At 38.0% G+C, this 19,465-nt stretch overlaps 1 protein-coding gene across 1 annotated transcript in view; it reads right to left on the reverse strand.

Annotated features, from left to right (window-relative positions):
• Nucleotides 1-19,465, reverse strand: part of TMEM232 (transmembrane protein 232) — a gene marked incomplete at its 5' end in the record, with an annotated part of 234,712 nt that overhangs the window by 16,310 nt on the left and 198,937 nt on the right. Inside the window, 2 exons of the mRNA XM_045864383.1 lie at nt 3,152-3,319; nt 5,237-5,330. Of these exons, the coding sequence (XP_045720339.1) occupies nt 3,152-3,319; nt 5,237-5,330 (262 nt within the window). The remainder of the gene's footprint in view (nt 1-3,151; nt 3,320-5,236; nt 5,331-19,465) is intronic.

Consider the following 19,465-nt stretch of genomic DNA (forward strand, 5'->3'; position numbering starts at 1 on the left):
CTGCATGAGCACTTTAAACATTGTATCCTGTCCCTTGCTTTTTCCACTTAAGGTATCTTTGAAAACATGAAGTACATAGGACTCTCTTGTTCTTTTTAGAACTATATAGTATTCTACTGTATCGGTGTACCATAATTTATTCAATGAGCCCCTGTTAGTGAATATTCGGTGTTTCCAAATCTTGTTTTCAACCTTTGCTATTACAAAAATGATACAGTATCTAACCTTGTACATACTGATATACAAGATGTGTACCTATTTATGTAGAATTAATTCCTCAGAGTGGAATTCTGGGTCGAAGGATATGTGCATTTGTAATTTTGGTAGATTCTGCCAACATTTCCCCCAAAGAGGTCATACCATGTATATTGCACCAGCATCGTACAGAAGTGTCTATTTCCTCAGTTCTCCCCAACACATAGACTTTTAAAAAATATTCATCTCCTTCTTCCCTGAGTCTGAATGTGATCATTTCTAGGATTTCTCTATTCTGGGTCTAGTGCACAAAAATTCTGCTGCCTTTCAACCTAGATCCCCTGCTGTCATCTGTCACTGCCTTCGGCCTCCCGGGAGCCCACAGATCTAGTATTCTGCTCCACTGCTCTGCCCTGCTCTATGTCATTTCCACTGCTGGAATGTCTTTTTCCATCAATACTGCCCCTCCAACCTACCACCTTTCAAAGCCAAGTTCTATCTTCACCTCTTCCATGAAACCCTTCTCAGTTATCTGGCCCTCACTGACCTCTTCTCCTGTAAGAGCTTCCCAACAGGTGTGCCATAAAAGGGTTACAGGGAAATGAAGCTCTTGATCCCCCTCAACTCTTGGGATAGGCAGGGTCTGGGGCCTGGCATCTAGACTGGTCCTTCTGGCTAGGTCTGCATTTTTTTTTTCCTTTCCTTCTTTTTAATCTTTTTTTTTTTATATTTTATTATATTATGTTAATCGCCATATGTTACATCATTAGTTTTTGATGTAGTGTTCCATGATTCATTTTTTACATGTAACACCCAGTGCTCCATTCAGTACATGCCCTCTTTAATACCCATCACCAGGCTAACCCATCCCCCCACCCCCCTCCCCTCTAGAACCCTCAGTTTGTTTCTCAGAGTCCATAGTCTCTCATGGTTCGTCTCCCACTCGGATTTCTCCCCCTTCATTTTTCCCTTCCTACTATCTTCTTCTTCTTCTTCTTTTTTTTTTTTTATAACATATAATGTATTATTTGTTTCAGAGGTACGGGTCTGTGATTCAACAGTCTTACACAAGGAATTACTTTTTTTAAGGCATGAATCCATAAGGAGAAAATAGGATAGTACATTGGAAATACTAAGAAAAATGTGGAAGTTAGAAAGCAGGTGAACAAGTGGGAACAGACTAAGCAGGGCAGAAAAATAAATAAACTGAAGTCTGCAGTAGGGAAGCCTTAAGGCAGACTAATCCATGTCCCAGAGCACCAGAATAGTGCAGAAATTGGAAGCACCAGAATTGTATGAAAGTGGTTCTGAAACAGCAGGATTTGCTGACATTCTTGTAAGTAGCAGTGAGATGTCCAGAGTCCCTTCCCCACACCTCACAGCCCAGTGGTTCCCTCTCTCACAGCCTATCAGAAAGGTTATGACTTAAAAAGGCAGTCTGGTAAAGCTGCTATCACTGAAGGACTTAAGGAGAAAGTACTTTGAATGAAAGGTTGGTAGAAAATTGAGGTATCTGTGGGTAGGAGTGAGTGATAAGGAGCTCCTTCAAGGGGGATAGTGAATAGTTGATTAAGCAAGATTTTCAAAGGGATGAAATTCAGGGAAAGGGGACTGGCTGGCCTTCTGTGGGAGAGATTTCTTTTCATATATGAAGAGAGCACAGATTAATGAAGGTATTTGGAAAGGCACACTGGGAGATATTGAGACAAGGATGACACAAAAGGTTTGGGAAGAGCCACATAGATTTCAAACAGCCTTATAGGGAATCATAATAAAAACACCCTTCCTCCCTCTCACTTTTCTACTATATATTATTGTTATCTTAAAGAATGATACTGTACATTTACATAATATGGGTCACAAATTTAACCCCAAATTATGTGATTTTAAAAAATTGGTTGCTAATATTTTAAAAGTTAGCAATTTTTATTTAAAAAAGTAATCTTATTTAAGAGCTCCTTCTTGGAAGATTGTATGATGCTATAATACTGCACATATATTGCTGAGTGTAGCCAAGTGCTGGGAACTTTCTTTAGATGGGGTAGGTATTCCATAGCCCCTTTCACTGATTTCTGTTACCTTCCTAACCTGGTAGTCATATGAGTTTAACATCCCTAATAAAGTAACTGTCTCTTGAGTATCAAGAAACCGAGGTGTGGTTATTATCTATATTTTTCAGAAAAGGAGTGTAAGCCATCATGGGAACCTCAACCCAATCTATAGATTGAGAGTTTCAGAAGAAGTGAAGTGCTACTTAAAAAATCACTCCTAATTGGCTGAATCCCTCTGGTAAGTGTTCCTGTACCTTCCAGGACCATCCAGATCCATTCTCATAAACTCATCTGGCAAGGTAAAACCACTGTCACTCAGGGGTCTCCTTTGGTATCTTCCAAAGACCAAATCATCCTGAGATGAATGGCCTGCTCAGATTTGTTTATCTACTGTACTTTATTGAATTCAAGTTTCTGACATATAGTTTGATGTGGCATTAACTATGAAATACAAATCCAAGCAGGTGCCTTACTTCTTTTATTTGTATAATAGTTAATATAGGAGTATCGGTGATTATCCTATTTCAAGGAATAATTCTTAAATGTGACTCATTAATAATTTATAATTCATTTCCATCTAACTGTCCACTGAAAATCAATACTCTGAGAATCATTAAGTATGCTGTATGATCACAAGAAAAAAGTCAATTAGGAAGAGCTCTAGACATATTCTTGAAAATATTTAACTAGTAAAATCATGTCACTCAAATGTGATTAAGAGCTGTTAGTTTAGGACTAAGATATGACTATTAAAGAGTCTACACCAGGATAACAACCCCTAAGAAATGGCTTCTAGTTAATTAGAAGGAATTTTTCCTAACATCTAGCTATCTTGGTCTCTTTCATGCAATTTCTGGCATATGGACTTCAATTTTGGGGGGTTATTTTATTTCTAATGAAATTACTTCAGTTCTAGGAGGAAGCTCATAGGGTTTGGTTTGCTTGTGTAGTTTCTCTTCTCTTCTCTTCATAATTTCTCTGAAGTGATTTCTTTCCTCTAGCTCTTTGTCTTTACGTTCTTGGGCCTCACATATTGCATCTTCTTTCTGTCGAATCTTTAGCTCTTCCTGCCACTGTCACAGAGAGAAAGTGTCATTTACATATGATTTTCCATGAAAAAATGAAAAAATATTTCAATTTAGCCTCTCAAAATGCAGATTCTATATCCAATTATCGTCTCAGTTTTTCTCACAGATATTCTTGAGGAATTTTAACCCACCCATAACTGGAAAAATATATAAGCCCTCTATTAGAAAGTATACAAGTCTCACTCCCTCCCCCCAAAAAAAGAAAGAAAAAGAAATCAATAGTCCCTCTTAATGTTTCTAATAATAATAAACCATTCAAAGGAAGAGATAATAGGGTTTACATTTTTATATTACAAAGGAATTTCAATTCTTAATCAATATTGGTATTTACATGATAGCATGGAATCATAAAATAAAAAATCAAGCCAAAGCAAAACAAAAATAAAACCCAAATTAAAGTGAAAGGCAAAATTGTGATACTATTACATATGAAGTAGAAAATGAAACTGATGGGCAGACAAATGCTGATTCTGCAACAGACAAATACAAAGACTTCTAAGGGATTCACCTCAATCGAGCGTGTTCATTAATGACAATAACAGCATTATGTGGAGGCAAAAGTTCTAGGACTCAGTAGTTGGAAGTAAGGACCGCACGCAAATCAACCAAACATCATTATGAGGATCCTACTTCCCTTCTACTATCTTTAATGAAGGAAGTGGTGAAAGAGGTGGTAATCTGTCTTCAAGCCAGGTAAAAAAGTTCAGGACAGAATGACCCTTGGCATGAAATGTTGGAAATTCCAAAAGACACTTCATACCCTTGCTTATTTCTTATTTTGTTACCCTCAGCCCATCCATACTCACAGACAACCAGACTATGCTTAATGACCTATCAATTAACTTATAAATTACTGTATACTAGTGCTCTGGATTATAACTATCATTTGGGGTATATAGATATTAATAAGCAGGACTAAACCACAGAATTTACAACAAATCTCTCAACCTTCCAAAGGCATTAAGTTTTTTTAAACATACTCAGAGTAAATATTAAATAAAAAAGTTTAATAAAATCATATTCACTTTTCTTCCAGTTAAATTTTAAATACAAAGTTAACTTGATAATTATGATACCCATCTGTGACATAATTTTTATCATATAACTAAATAATAATACTGTTTGACAAAACTACTGATTTTATGTTGTAGCATAAAAGTGGTAGTTGGTGTAATAATGACAGTATCTATAAACAAAGCCAACTAATCTACCTTATATGAGAGATTTCAGTGTACTTCATGACCTTGATCTTTACATTGTAAAAAATCAACAGAGGATTAATTCTTAAAAATTTAAACACATTCTATATGCCATTTAGTCCATACTATATTCTAAGAAAAACAGAAAATAAATATTTTCTCTCCTATTCCAACTCTACTCCTAAAAAAGAAGCAGTTATAAAATGATTTCATAAGAAATCATCAACTAAATATAGCTCAATGGAGTAAAGTGTTTTAAGTGAATGGCCTTGTATGGCCACTGCTTGTTTAACTCATATCAAGAATAAAATGATTAAAGTCCTTCTAATATTTCAAGGGTAAAGAATGGTCATCAAAAATTGAGTCAAAAGATTTTTGTTCCATTTTTAAAACTACACTATAAAAGAATCCACTGTTCAGTGTTCAATATCAGATCTTTGTCACAAGAAATCAGTACTAATTCAGGAAACAGGATAAAGCTAATATTTCACAAATTACAGAAAGCCAAATTTCCTGGAACCCAATAAAGGCACTGAAGTATACAGATAGCACAGTAAGATATAATTAAGTTTGGCAAAGCCCAATCATGGCTTTATTTTTAAGTTCCACGTGTTAATGTTTCAGCCTCAGAACTACACTTTCTAATTCAAAGTGCCTTTAAAGAACAAAGCTTTTGCTGCTAATTTAAGAAAGTCAGCCTTACATGATGGTCAATGATTCTTGCCAACTCTTCATCAGCCTTGGTGAAGAAATCTGGGTAAGAAAACAGGGGAAGTTCTGATACAGAAGGATGTTCCCTTCAAAAGAGCACAAAAACAGATCCAATATTAGGTATAGATATTCCTTCTCCAAGGAATATATGGATTTGCAAGTCATTTCATACTTAGCATTTTGATTCTACCTTGTTAACATTAAGTACTTTACTTATTCTTTGTAGACTATTATCTATAGCTTTTAGTTTCTGTAAGCCATTTTGGGATACCTAAACTGACATTTTGAATGATAGGGAATGACATGCAGTATGAGAACTAGAAAATAATAAAAAACTAATCTTCTTCTAGGAGGTAAAAATACTACAGCTGGTCAGTAACACAGGAGATATTAGGAAATGAAGGGTTTAGGGAAGCCTGAAATAATTTGACTCAATGGGGAGATGAAAGTAACCATAGTCTTACATAACTCCATGACCCTGGAAGTTCCGTGAAAGTCTAAGCTTAAGAATTGATCTAAGATACACTAAAAAAAAAAAAAGTTTGATTTCAGTACTTCTCCAAGATCTTTGTAGAGCAAAGGGTGAAACTATGGCAGACAGTTTAGCAACAGCTCAATAGAAGTGTTGGCAGTGCAAATCTAGGCCCTAAAGTAGTGGAGATTTAGTGTTAAGCTGTCCACTTAATAGGTGTATTATGTTAAAATTATGAAGAAATGAGTGTGAGTCCAGAAATATGTAAAGCAACAAAATGGTGGTAGAGAATATGGTTTTAAAGGAAAGAAAGTGGGCATAAAGGAAAAGCCCTTAGGCAGGAAGCTAAGATGAGACATAGCTCATGAAAATTTCCCATATTCATAAAAGTCTGATCACTTTTTAAGACTGCAGGGTTGTACATATATTTTTTTGCAATTTGCTGCCTATACCATTTTAGCAAGCTTTATATTTTTGAAATCCTATGCTTCCCTCATATCACCAGGTCCTCTTGCTTTATGCTTCTCAAATCTTTCCATTTGTCTTCATCTCCACCATCATTTCCCTACTTTAAGCCATCATCTTTCATTTGGACCAACACTTCCTTTTGGGAATCCCTGCATCTACCATGCCTCACCTTTTTAGTTCTTGTCTGTATACAGTAGACAGAATTTTTTTTTTTTTCAAAATACAAAGGGTATCATGTCAATCCCCTACTTTGAACTGTTCAATAACTCCCAAATAACTTTAGAATTAAAATCCCATTTGTTGTTAAAGAAGCCTGACGTAGACTGTGCAGTTGGTAAAGTGGCTTTGCATGTTTTCTCCAGTCTCACTCCTCTCCCTTCTTGGCCTAGGTTTATGCATCCCTAGCAATGGGCTTTTTTGTAGTTGCTGCAGTGTACCTTGCTCCACCCTACTATGGTTTGTTTGCATGTGCTGTCATCCTTTCTTCAGTGCCCTTCTCCCCCAACTCTCTCTGCCACAGGGCTGGCTAATGCGTACTTATCCTTCTGCTCTCTGTTCAAGGCCCACTACCATAGCTCTCAATCTTCCATGGGCCTTTCCTTCATCATACTTACCTCAGTTGTAATTTTATATTCATCTGTGCATCTATGGGAGTTTTCTTTTTCTCACTTTAGTATGAACTACATGAATGTGGGGACTTTCATTTGTTTGGTTATCATTGGTCTCCCCAATGCCCAGCACAGTGCCACTAGACACTCAGTGAATGCTTGCTTGTATGTTTGGTGAATTATTGAATGAATAAATGAAAGCTGTGATATGCTTTAATCCCCTTTACATTCCAGGCAATCAGTAGGAGTCTACCAGATAGCACTTTCATGTCAGTAGAACAGTGTCCAGGACAGCAAGAAGATGGCAGTCTCAGGAGACAAGTCACAGAATGAAGCTAACAGCAGGAGTTCAAAGGAAAACAACTCAAGTGGTAGGTGAGCAGGGAACATATATGGACCCCTCTCCCAACTCCTAAGATTCAGAAGCATTGTGGGGCAGAAGAGCAGTGGGCTTCCCATTGCATATACAATAGGAGTCTGCACCATTCAATTAAAATATTAAAGGAAAATACAATCCTAGAATGCTGGGAAATTGGGGGACAACTGGGGGCTGAAAGTTGGGTTAACTATATTCATTCAGTAAAATTTGGGTACTTCTGACATTCAAAGAATTGTGCTAAACGCTGTGAAAAGATAAATAAGGGGTGCCTGGGTGGCTCAGTCGGTTAAGTGTCTGCCTTCGGCTCAGGTCATGATCTCAGGGTCCTGGGATTGAGCCCCTACATCAGGCTCCCTGCTCAGTGGGGAGTCTGCTTCTCCCTCTCCTGCCCCCCTTCCCATGCTCTCTCGCACCCTATCTCAAAAAAATAAAATCTTTTTAAAAAAAGATAAATAAGACAGAACTTTTAAATTATTTAAAGGTTAAAAGTATTCACACAAGTTGCCTCAACTCCTTCCTGAATTATAAAAGTTGAAAGAAATGCACCACAATATAAATAATATTAGAAATCCTTTAAAATGGGAAGATTAAATGGATATGTTTGTGCATCTGTGATTTTTAGTTATCTCTGTTGAATGTTTGTACTAAAAAAGAAAAATGCGTAGTTATTTATAATAGAAGGCAACATGAGACATTCAGTGATATTAAACAGAAAAATATAGTAAAATTGTTAAGCACGCGGGCTCTCTAGTCAGATCTCAAAGCAAATTTTCATTCTGCAACTTAGCACTATTTAATCCCTCTGTTCCTCAATGTTTTCATTTTAATATAAAAAATAATAGTACCTGCCTTGTTATGTTTGTATGAAGATTAAAAAGGATAAGGCATAAAGCTTGTTTGATGGAACAAATACTAAACAAGTTTCAGCTGTATTATCCTTATCAGCAGCATTATCAAAAGAATGTAGAGGAGGAAGTCATGGCTTTTGGCTGGTACTTAAAAAAGAAGAAAAAATAAGAGAAAAGAAAAAAGGAATAGAGGACAAAACAATTAAATCATTAGTGAGATGTACAATTTTGATGTTTGGAGTTAAATGAGAACTGGAGAGAAACCTGTCAGAAAGCTGTTATATAGCAATCCTAGGTTTGCCATAACAAATTACCACAAATTGATAGGCTTAAAAAAATCCATTCACAGTTCTTGAATCCAAAAGGCCTAAATCAAGGTGTTGGCTGGATTGGTTCCTCTGGAAGCTCTGGGGACATTCCATGCCTCTTTTAGCCTCTGATGGCTGTCAAATCCTTAGCATTCCTTGGATTATGGACGCAACACTCCCATATTTCTCTGTCTTCACATGGACTTCTCCTTCTCTGTCTCAGTATGTCTTTTCTCTTTCTCTTGTAAGAACACAAGGACACTGTCATTGGATTTAAGGCCCAAATGAGCAAGAGGGCCTTAACTATCCCTTAACCTTGACTAAACTTTAGACAGGCTTCTTCCTGACCCTAGGCCCCTGGCCATCCCTTTAAAATGCAATCAATCAAGAAAGACAGTGCCCCTATCTTCTAGTCTCTGTGGTAGAGTAGGAGCCTAAGTTAGAAAGTGACAGAGAGCACGCACAGATGACCACTTCACATTGACCACCCTCTCCTCTAACATCCTCTGGTACTTTTCCACTACCTTACCTCAGCACTTAAAAATCCTCCTGTCTTGTTTCAAGGGAGTTGAATTCAATCTCTCTCCTCTATTGCAAGACTTGAATAAAGTCTTCTTCAATTTCCACTGCAATTTTTCTTTAACACCCTATTTCAAGATGATCTTTTTATTACTAAGTTTTTATTTAAATTCTAGTTAGTTAACATATAGTGTAATATTGGTTTCAGGAATAGAATTTAGTGATGCATCACCAAAATACAACACCCATTGCTTATCACAAGAAGTGCCCTCCTTAATACCCATCACCCATTTAGCCCAACCCCACCCACCTCCCCTCCATCGATCCTCAGTGTTTTCTCTATAGTTAACAGTCTCTTATGGTTTGCTCTCCTCTCTTTATTTTTTTCCCCTTCCCCTATGTTCATATGTTTTGTTTCTTAAATTCCACATATGAGTGAAATCATATGGTACTTGCTTTTCTCTGATTGACTTATTTCACTTAGCGTAATACATTCTAGCTCCATCTATGTCCTTGCAAATGGTAAGATTTCATTCTTTTCTTTTTTTAAAGATTTTATTTATTTATTTGAGACAGAGAGAATGAGAGAGACAGAGAGCACATGAGGGGAGGAGGGTCAGAGGGAGAAGCAGGCTCCCCGCCGAGCAGGGAGCCCGATGCGGGACTCGATCCCGGGACTCCAGGATCATGACCTGAGCCAAAAGCAGTCGCTTAACCAACTGAGCCACCCAGGCGCCCAATTTCATTCTTTTTAATGGCTGAGTAATAGTCCATTATATTATACACACACACACACACACACACATACCCATCCCACATCATCTTTATGCATTCATCAATTGATGGACATTTGGGCTCTTTCTGTAATTTGGCTATTGTTGTTAATGCTGCTGTAAACATTGGGGTGCATGTGCCCCTTTGAATCAGTATGTTTTTATTCTTTGGGTAAGTACCTAGTAGTAAAATTGCTAGGTTGTAGGGTAGTTCTATTTTTAACTTTTTGAGGAACCTCCATACTATTTTCCAGAGTGCCTGCACCAGTTTGCAGTCCCACCAACAGTATTAGGGTTCCTATTTCTCAACATCCTCCCCAACATCTGTTGTTTCCTGTGTTGTTAATTTTAGCCATTCTGACAGGTGTAAGGTAGTATCTCATTGTGGTTTTGATTTGTATTTCCCTGATGATGAGTGATGTTGAGCATCTTTTCATGTGTCTGTTGGCCATCTGGAAGTCTTTTTTGGAAAAATGTCTATTTCTGTCTTCAGCCCATTTTTCAACAGGATTACTTGTTCTTTGAGTGTTGAATTTGATAAGTTCTTTATAGATTTTGGATACTAACCCTCTATCAAATATGTCATTTGGAAATATCTTCTCCCATTCTACAGGTTGCCTATTAGTTTTGTTGATTGTTTCCTTTGCTATGCAAAAGCTTTTAATCTTAATGAAGTCCCAGTAGTTCATTTTTGCTTTTGTTTTCCTTGCCTCAGGAGACATGTCTACAAAGAAGTTGGTATGACTAATGTCAAAGAAGTTGCTGCCTGTGTTCCCCTCTAGGACTTTGATGGTTTCCTGTCTCTGTCTCACATTTAGGTATTTCATCCACTTTGAATTTATTTTTGTATGTGGTATAAGAAAGTGGTCCAGTTTCATTCTTCTGCACGTGGCTGTCCAGTTTCCCAACACCATTTGTTGAAGAGACTGTCTTTTTTCCATTGGACATTCTTTCCTGCTTTGTGAAAGATTAATTGAGCATATAGTTGTGGGTTCATTTCTGGACTTTCTACTCAGTTCCATTGATCTATGTGTCTGTTTTTGTGCCAAATCCATACTGTCTTGACCACAGCTTTGTAATATAGCTTGAAGTTCGGAATCATGGTGCCTTCAGTTTTGCTTTTCTTTTTCAAGGTTGCTTTGGCTATTCGGGGTCTTTTGTGGTTCCATACAAATTTTAGGATTGTTTATTGTAGCTCTGAAAAATGCTAGTGATATTTTGGTAGGGATTACATTAAATCTGTAGATTGCTTTTGGTATTATAGATATTTTAACAATATTTTTTCTTATTAGCACGGGATGTTTTTCCATTTCTTTGTGTCATCTTCAAATTCTTTCATAAGTGTTTTATATAGTTTTCAGAGTACAAATCTTTTACCTCTTTGATTAGGTTTATCCCTAGGTATCTTATGGTTTTTGGTGTAGTTGTAAATGGGATCAATTCCTTGATTTCTCTTTCTGCTGCTTCATTATTGGTGTAAAAAAATGCCAGAGATCTCTGTACATTGATTTTGTATCCTGCAACTTTACTAAATTCGTGTATCAGTTCTAGCAATTTTTGGTGGACTCTTTCAGGTTTTTTACATACAGGATCATGTCATCTGCAAATAATCGAAGTTTGACTTCTTCCTTACCTATTTGGATGCCTTTTATTTCTTTTTGTTGTCAGATTGCTTAGGCTAGGACTTCCAATGTATGGTAAATAACAGAGAATGGACATCCCTATCTTGTTCCTGACCATAGAAGAAAAATTCTGTTTTTCCCCATTGAGGATGATATATGGCCTTTATGACACTGAGGTATGTTCCCTCTATCCCTACTTTGTTGAGGATTTTGATCAAGAATGTATTCTGTACTTTATCAAATGCTTTTTCTGCATCTATTGAGAGGATCATATGGTTCTTATCCTTTCTTTTTTTTTTTTTTTTTTAAGATTTTATTTATTTATTTGAGACAGAGAGAATGAGAGACAGAGAGCATGAGAGGGAGGAGGGTCAGAGGGAGAAGCAGACTCCCCGCCGAGCAGGGAGCCCGATGCGGGACTCGATCCTGGGACTCCAGGATCATGACCTGAGCCGAAGGCAGTCGCTTAACCAACTGAGCCACCCAGGCACCCTATCCTTTCTTTTATTAATGTAGTGTATCACATTGATTGATTTCCAAATATTCAACTAGCCTTGCAGCCCAGAAATAAATCCCACTTGATTGTGGTGAATAATTATTTGAATGTACTGCTAGATTCAATTTACTAGTATTTTGTTGAGAATTTTTGCATCCATGTTCATCAGGGATATTGGCCTGGAATTCTCCTTTTTAGTGGGGTCTTATGTTTTGGAATCAAGGTAATCTGGCCTCGTAGAATGAGTATGGAAGTTTTCCTTCTATTTATATTATTCATTTTGTTTTAATTTTTTCTTTAAATTTTTATTTAAATTCTAATTAGTTAACATTCAATGCAATATTGTGTTCAGGAGTAGAATTCAGTGATTCATCACTTACATACAACACCCAGGGCTCAATATGACAAGTGCCCTCCTTAACACTCATCATTTCTATTTTTTGGAACAGTTTGAGAATAGGTATTAACTCTTCTTTAAATGTTTGGTAGAATTCCCCTAGGAAGCCATCTGGCCCTGGACATTGTTTGTTGAGAGATTTTTTTTTTTTTTTAAGATTTTATTTATTTGACAGAGAGATAGAGAGCACAAGTAGGCAGAGCAGCAGGCAGAGGGAGAGGGAGAAGCAGGCCTCCCGCTGAGCAGGGAGCCTGATGCTGGGCTTGATCCCAGGACCCTGGGATCATGACCTGAGCCAAAGGCAGCCACTTAACCAACTGAGCCACCCAGGTGCCCCTGTTGAGAGATTTTTGATTACTGATTTGCTGTCTGTGGTTATGGGACTATTCAAATTTTCTATTTCTTCCTGTTTTAGTTTTGGTGGTTCATATGTTTCTAGGAATTTATCCATTTCTTCCAGATTGCCTAATTTGTTGGCACATAATTTTTCATAGAACTCACAATTGTTTGTATTTCTGTGGTGTTGGTTGTGATCTCTCCTCTTTCATTCATGATTTTATTTATTTGGGTCCTTTCTCTTTTCTTTTTGATAAGTCTGGCTAAGGGGTTATCAATTTTGTTAAGTCTTTCAAAGAACCAGCTCCTAGTTTTATTGGTCTTTTCTACTGTTTTTTTATTTGTTTCTATATCATTTATTTCTACTCTAGTCTTTATTATTTCCCTTCTGCTGGCTTTAGGCTTTATTTGCTTTTCCTTTTCTAGTTTCTGTAGGTGTAAGGTTAGGTTTTGTATTTGAGGTAGGCCTGTATTGCCATGTACTTCTCTCTTATGATGGCTTTTGTTGCATTCCAAAGGTTCTGGACCTTCTTGCTTGAGGTAGGCCTGTATTGCCATGTACTTCTCTCTTATGATGGCTTTTGTTGCATTCCAAAGGTTCTGGACCTTCATGTTTTCATTTGTTTCCATGTATTTTCTTATTTCTTCTTTAATTTCCTGGTTGACCCATTCAATCATTCTTTAGTAGGATGTTCTTTAACATCCATGTATTTGTGGTCTTCCCAAATTTTTTCTTGTGGTTCACTTCAAGTTCCATAGCATTGTGGTCTGAAAATATGCATGGTATGATCTCAATCTTTTTGTACTTGTTGAGGCCTGATTTGTGACCTAGCATGTGATCTATTCTGGAGAATGTTCCATGCGCACTGTATTCTGCTGCTTTAGGATGAAATGTTCCGAATACACCTTTTAAGTCCATCTGGTCCAGTGTGTCATTCAAAGCCATGGTTTCCTTGTTGACTTTCTACATAGATGATCTGTCCATTGCTGTAAGTGGGGTGTTAAAGTCCCTTACTATTATTGTATTGTTATCGATGAGTTTCTTTATGTTCGTTATTAATTGATTTATATATTTGGGTGCTCCCAAGTTGGGGCATACATATTTACAATTGTTAGACCTTCTTGTTGGATAGCCACATTTATTATGGTAGAGTGCCTTTCTTCATCTCTTGTGATGGTCTTTGGTTTAAAATCTAGTTTGTCTGATATAAGTATGACTACTTCAGCTTTCTTTTGAAATCCATTAGCATGATAAATGGTTCTCCATCCCCTCACTTTCAATCCTCAGGTGTCTTTAGGTCTAAAATGAGTCTCCTGTAAGCAGCAAATAGATGGGTCTTGTTTTCTTTTATCCATTCTGATACCCTATGTCTTTTGATTGGAGCATTTAGTCCATTTACATTCAGAGTGATTATTGATAGATATGAATTTAGTGCCATTGTATTACCTGTTAAGTCACTGTTTCTGGAGATTTTCTCTGTTCCTTTCTAGTCTTTGTTGCTTTTGGTCTTTGTTTCCCACTCAAAGAGTCCCCTTTACTATTCCTTGCAGGGCTGGTTTAGAAGCCACGAACTCCTTTAGTTTGTGTTTGTCTGGGAACCTCTTTCTCTCTCCTTCTATCCTGAAGGACAGCCTTGCTGGATAAAGTCTTCTTGGCTGCACATTTTTGCCATTCAGCAGGTTGAATACATCATGCCAGTCTCTTCTGGCCTGCCAAGTTCCTGTGGAGAGGTCTGCTGTCTTCCCCTAACCTACAGTTAGGGATTTCTTTTCCCTTGTTGCTTTCAGGATTCTTTCCTTATCTCTGTATTTTGCAAAATTTACTACAACAATATGTCTTGGTGTTGGCCTGCTTTTGTTGATTTTGGTGGGAGTTCCCTGGATTTGGATGTCCATTTCCTTCCCCAGATTAGGGAAGTTTTCAGCTATAAATTGCTCAAATACTTTTCCCCTCTCTTCTTCTGGGACTTCTATGATACGAATGTTATTATGCCTATGGAGTCGCTGAGTTCCCTAAGTCTACATTCATGATTCAATATTTTGCTTTCCCTCTTCTTTTCTGCTTCACTATTTTCCATGATTTTATCTTCTATATCACTTATTTGTTCCTGTGCTTCTTCCATCCTTGTGATCATTACATCCAGTCAGTTTTTCATCTCAGTTATAGCATTTTTTTATTTCAGCCTGATTAGTTTTGAGGTCTTTTATCTCTGTGGTAAGAGACTCCCTGGGGTCTTCTTTGCTTTTCTCAAGCCCAGCTAGTATCCTTATGATTGCTGTTTTAAATTCTGCAGCAGGCATATTACTTATATCTGTTTTGATTAGATCCCTGGCCGTGACCTCTTCTTTTTCCTTTGGGATGAATTCCTCCACCTTGGCATTTTGTCTGGGTCTCTGTCTTCTGTGTGTTAGGAAAGCCTCTTATGTTTCCTGCTCCTGAGAATAATGGCTATAATAAGAACAGGTCATATGCTGTCCAGCACCTGGGGCTTCAGGAAGTGTTTCTGGTATATGCTGTTCATTCTGCTCTTATGATTTGGCTGCTCTTTTCCTCAGGCCAGTCCTCTGCAAAGTTTCTCCTTGCCTGCAGGGGTGAGTGTTTGGACCTTTCCCACTGTATGGCGAGTTTTAACTAGGTGTGTTTTGGTCTGCTTGTTAAAAGAGGCTAGATCCTATTTCCTCTAGAGCTGGAGCTTTGCAGCAGTCTATGGTCAGTAGACTTGGTGCGAGCCGCTGGGGGATGGAGGGGTGCTGGTCTTCTGGGGGAGTGGCCCACTGCTGCCCTGACTTTAGGCACTCTTGCCCTAATGAAAAAGCACCTGTAGAGCAGAGCGCAGGAGGTGGGGCTTGGTGTAAGTTGTTCAAGCCTCCACCCTGAGCACTGTGCCTCTCACTGAAGTTGCCTATGCTGACGGGCAGGGGTAAAAATAGCTCTCTTGTCCAGAGGGGAATTTGGCCCTGCTGCTATTCAGGAAGCCCTCACAGAAGAGTAAACAATCTTCCCTCATTTGTCCCAGTCATCCCTCAGATCTCTGCCTTTACCCTGTGTCTGAGCTATCTGCCCACCTGGAGGCCCAGTGCTCCTGTGTTTTATCCAGGTGAGTTGGCTGGATTTCAAAACTTCAAATTTTAGGGACCCAGCATGGCATGGACCTGCACCAATCCTCTGGGAGAGGTTCTTGCTGGGCTGTCACTGGTGCTGGTTTGTTCTAGAGGGGCAATCCAATGAATGTGCAGGGAACTGAAGTTTATGTTAAGGTGCAGCAAAAAGCTGGCTTCCAGATTAGCTGTCCTTTAGCAACTGCCTCCGCTCCCATGCTAATGAATGGGGCAGCTCAGTGGTGCCTGCTGGCTCTTTTGTCCCCAGAGAGGCAGTGCCACCTCTCCAAAATGCACTCCAAGAAGGGTAACTTTCTCCCCCCGTGCAACATAGGGGATCCAACCACCATGTTTGCTCCCGTGCCTCTGCTCTTCTTCTCCATAGGATCACCCCTACACCTACCAGGATCTATCCAGGCGACGGCAGGGACTTCTAAAACTTGAGACTTTGAGCTCCACTTCTTATAAAAATTTGCGATAATCAGCCCCTCTCCTTTTCTCAGTCAATGGTTTTGGGGAAGTGTTTTTCCTGTGCAGTACCCATGCTCTGTTCTCTTTCTCTCTTGCTCGCTCTCCCTCTTTCTCTCCCCTCTCTTTAATCAGGGCTCCTTCCCCTCCACAACCTGGTGATTCGTTTCTCCCCCAAATCACTTCTCTGCATCACCTACCTTCCATTATTTGGCCTCTTTTCTCCCTCAAGTTGTGCAGTTTGTCCTCTCAGCCCTTAGATCAACTTCCTGGGTGTTCAGAATGATTTGATATTGATATAGCTCTGTTTGAGGGATGAGGCAAGTATAGGGTCCTCCTATTACTCTGCCATCTTAACTCTTCCTCAAGGTGATCTCATCTTGAGATCCTTATCTTATTTACCCACATAAAGTCACATTGACAAGTATTGGGGCTTAGAACTTGGACATATCTTTTGGAGGATACAGTTCAACCCATTATATGTGACAAAGCAAGAGCAAAGACAGGGATGAAGAAAACAAAGGACTCATATGAGAAGTACATAGACTCAGAAGGATGGAATCTAGAATACATGTAAGGGAAGAGTTGGTGACTCATTTATTCTCTCATTCACTCATTTGTTCAACATTTATTGCAAGAGGGATTTTCAACATTTATTGCAAGAGGGATGTTATTAGGGCACCTGGGTGGCTCAGTTGGTTAAGCAACTGCCTTTGGCTCAGGTCATGATCCCGGAGTGCTGGGATCGAGTTCCATATTGGGCTCCCTGCTCAGGCGGGGAGTCTGCTTCTCCCTCTGATCCTCTCCCCTCTTGTGCTCTCTCTCTCAAATAAATAAAAAATAAAATCTTTTTTTAAAAAAGGGATGTTATTATAAGGACTGGAAGGAAAAGCATTTTTTTAAATTTGCATACAGTGTTCTAGAAATTCAACATTCACATGGGATGTAGATATGTAAACAGATAGCTATAGTACACTGAAAAAAAAAACTGCTGTAAAATAGTAAAATAGGGTTATATGGAGTACAGAGATGGGAGGTGCCATCATTTAATGTAGTCTGAGAGTAAGAGAAAATTTCCTGAATGAATTATGCATGGTTGTCCCAATAGGATGATTACAGATTTTTTAAGAAAAGACACAATTAGGACATGTTCTGTTTCTTTAATATGTCAAGGATGAGAAATGTACAGTGATATTTACTAAACAAAAACACAAAAAAACAAGGGATAACACAGTTTCTTATACAGAGTTATGGTTTTTCAGGTTCCCAAGGTCTTCTGAGGATATACAAGTATGGAATGAACATCCCATCACACAAGAGGTATTCCCCAGGAACATGTGGCATGACCATATCTCAGGCCTCTTTAATCCTGCATTTCACACTCTGAGCTATGATTCAGTGTTGAAGCATCAACTCAGCAGGTAAACTATTGCTTTTGTCTCAGGCAGACTGAAATAACCTATGGAATTACCCAATGAGGAAAAGATACTGTATTATTTAAACAACCCACAGAACTACAACCTTGTTTAGGAATTGAATGACTTGTGCCTTTATCCCACATTTATTTATTTGCAGAGAAACTGGGCATCCAGACTCATTGGCTGGCATTTTTTCTAGTAGACTTTATTTTCCTTTTTGATGTTCATCATAGATTTATGATCCTCAAAAACACTGTGGATATCACTTTTCACTGATTCCAAACTTGTTCTAATCAATTGTATACTTTTTTCCCCCTTTGGGAAGCTTAAATTTTCATTATTTGGCTACTAGAATACTCTAACAAACTTATTTTCTCAAAGACTTCCTCAGATCTACTGCAGTTTCTTCTCTTTATTTCAATTTTATTGAAATATAATTGACATATACACTGAAAATTTAGGGTATACAACATGATGATTAAATACAGACATATATTTACAAAATGGCTACCACAGAATTAGTTTATACCTCAGTCATTCCACACAACTCAGTTTTTGTATGTGATTAGAACATTTAAGATCTACTCTTTTAATGTAGTTCAAATATATAACACAGTATTGCTAATTATGTTAACAATGTTACCATGCTATATATTACATCTTCAGAACTTAGTCATCTTATAATTACAAGTTTGTACCCTTTGATCAACATCTTTCTATTTCTTCCTAACTCCTATTCCTGGCAAATAACAATCTACTATCTGTTTCTATGAGTTCTGCTTTTTTAGATTCCGCATATAAGTGAGATGATACAGTATTTGTCTTTCTCTGTTGGGGTTATTTCATATTTAACTTAGCATAATGCCCTCAAGGTCAGCCCATGCTGTCACAAATGGCAGAATTTTCTTCTTCTTTTATGGCTGGATAATATTCTGTTGTGCATATATTCCACATTTCTGTATTCATCTGTCAGTGGACACTTAGGTTGTTTCCATGTCTTGGCTATTGTAAACAATGCTGCAGTGAATCTGGGGGTACAGATATCTTTTTGAGATAATGATTTTGTTTCCTTTGGATGTTTACCCAGAAGTGGAAATGCTGGATCACACTGCAGGTCTATTTTTATTTCTGAGGAACCTCCATATTATTTTCCATAACAGCTATACTCATTTTAAATTCCCATCAGGAGTGCACAAGGATTCCGTTTTCTCCACATTCTTGCCAACACTTATCTTTTGTCTTTTTGATAACAGACATTCTAACAAGTGTGAAGTAATATTTCATTGTGGTTTTGAGATGCATTTCCCTGATGATTTGTGATGTTGAGCACTTTTTTTTTTTTTTTTTTTTTTTGGTACCTATTGGCCATTTATATGTCTTCTTTGGAAAAAATGTCTATTCAGGTCTTTTGCCCATTTTACAGTTGGATTGATTTTTTGCTACTGAGTTATATAAGTTCCTTATGCATTTTGTATATTAACTCCTTATCACATAGATGGTTTAGAAATATTTTCTCCCATTCTGTAGGTTGCCTTTTCATATTTTGATTGTTTCTTTTTCTGTGCAGCTTTTTAGTTTGATGTAGTCCCACTTGGCTTATTTTTGCTTTTGTTCCCTGTGCTTTTCATGTCAGATGCAAAAAGATTGTTGCCAAGACCAATGTTGAGATGCTTTTCTCTTTTTTTTTTTTTAAAGATTTTATTTATTTATTTGACAGAGAGAGACATAGTGAGAGCAGGAACACAAGCAGGGGGAGTAGGAGAGGGAGAAGCAGGCCTCCCGCGGAGCAGGGAGCCCGATATGGGACTCGATCCCAGGACCCTGGGATCATGACCTGAGCCGAAGGCAGACGCTTAACGACTGAGCCACCCAGGTGCCCGAGATGCTTTTTTTCTTGTTTTCCCCTAGGAGTTTTACAGTTTCAGTTTTTATGTTTAAGTCTTTAATCCATCTCACGTTAATTTTTCTGAGTGGTGTAAGAGGGGCATCTGATTTCATTCTTTTTGCATA

This window comes from Mirounga angustirostris, unplaced genomic scaffold (assembly GCF_029215605.1).
Source record: "Mirounga angustirostris isolate CCGP_5_RB_7025 unplaced genomic scaffold, mMirAng1.0.hap1 SCAF_7, whole genome shotgun sequence".
In the NCBI taxonomy this organism is placed as follows: Eukaryota; Metazoa; Chordata; class Mammalia; order Carnivora; family Phocidae; genus Mirounga; species Mirounga angustirostris.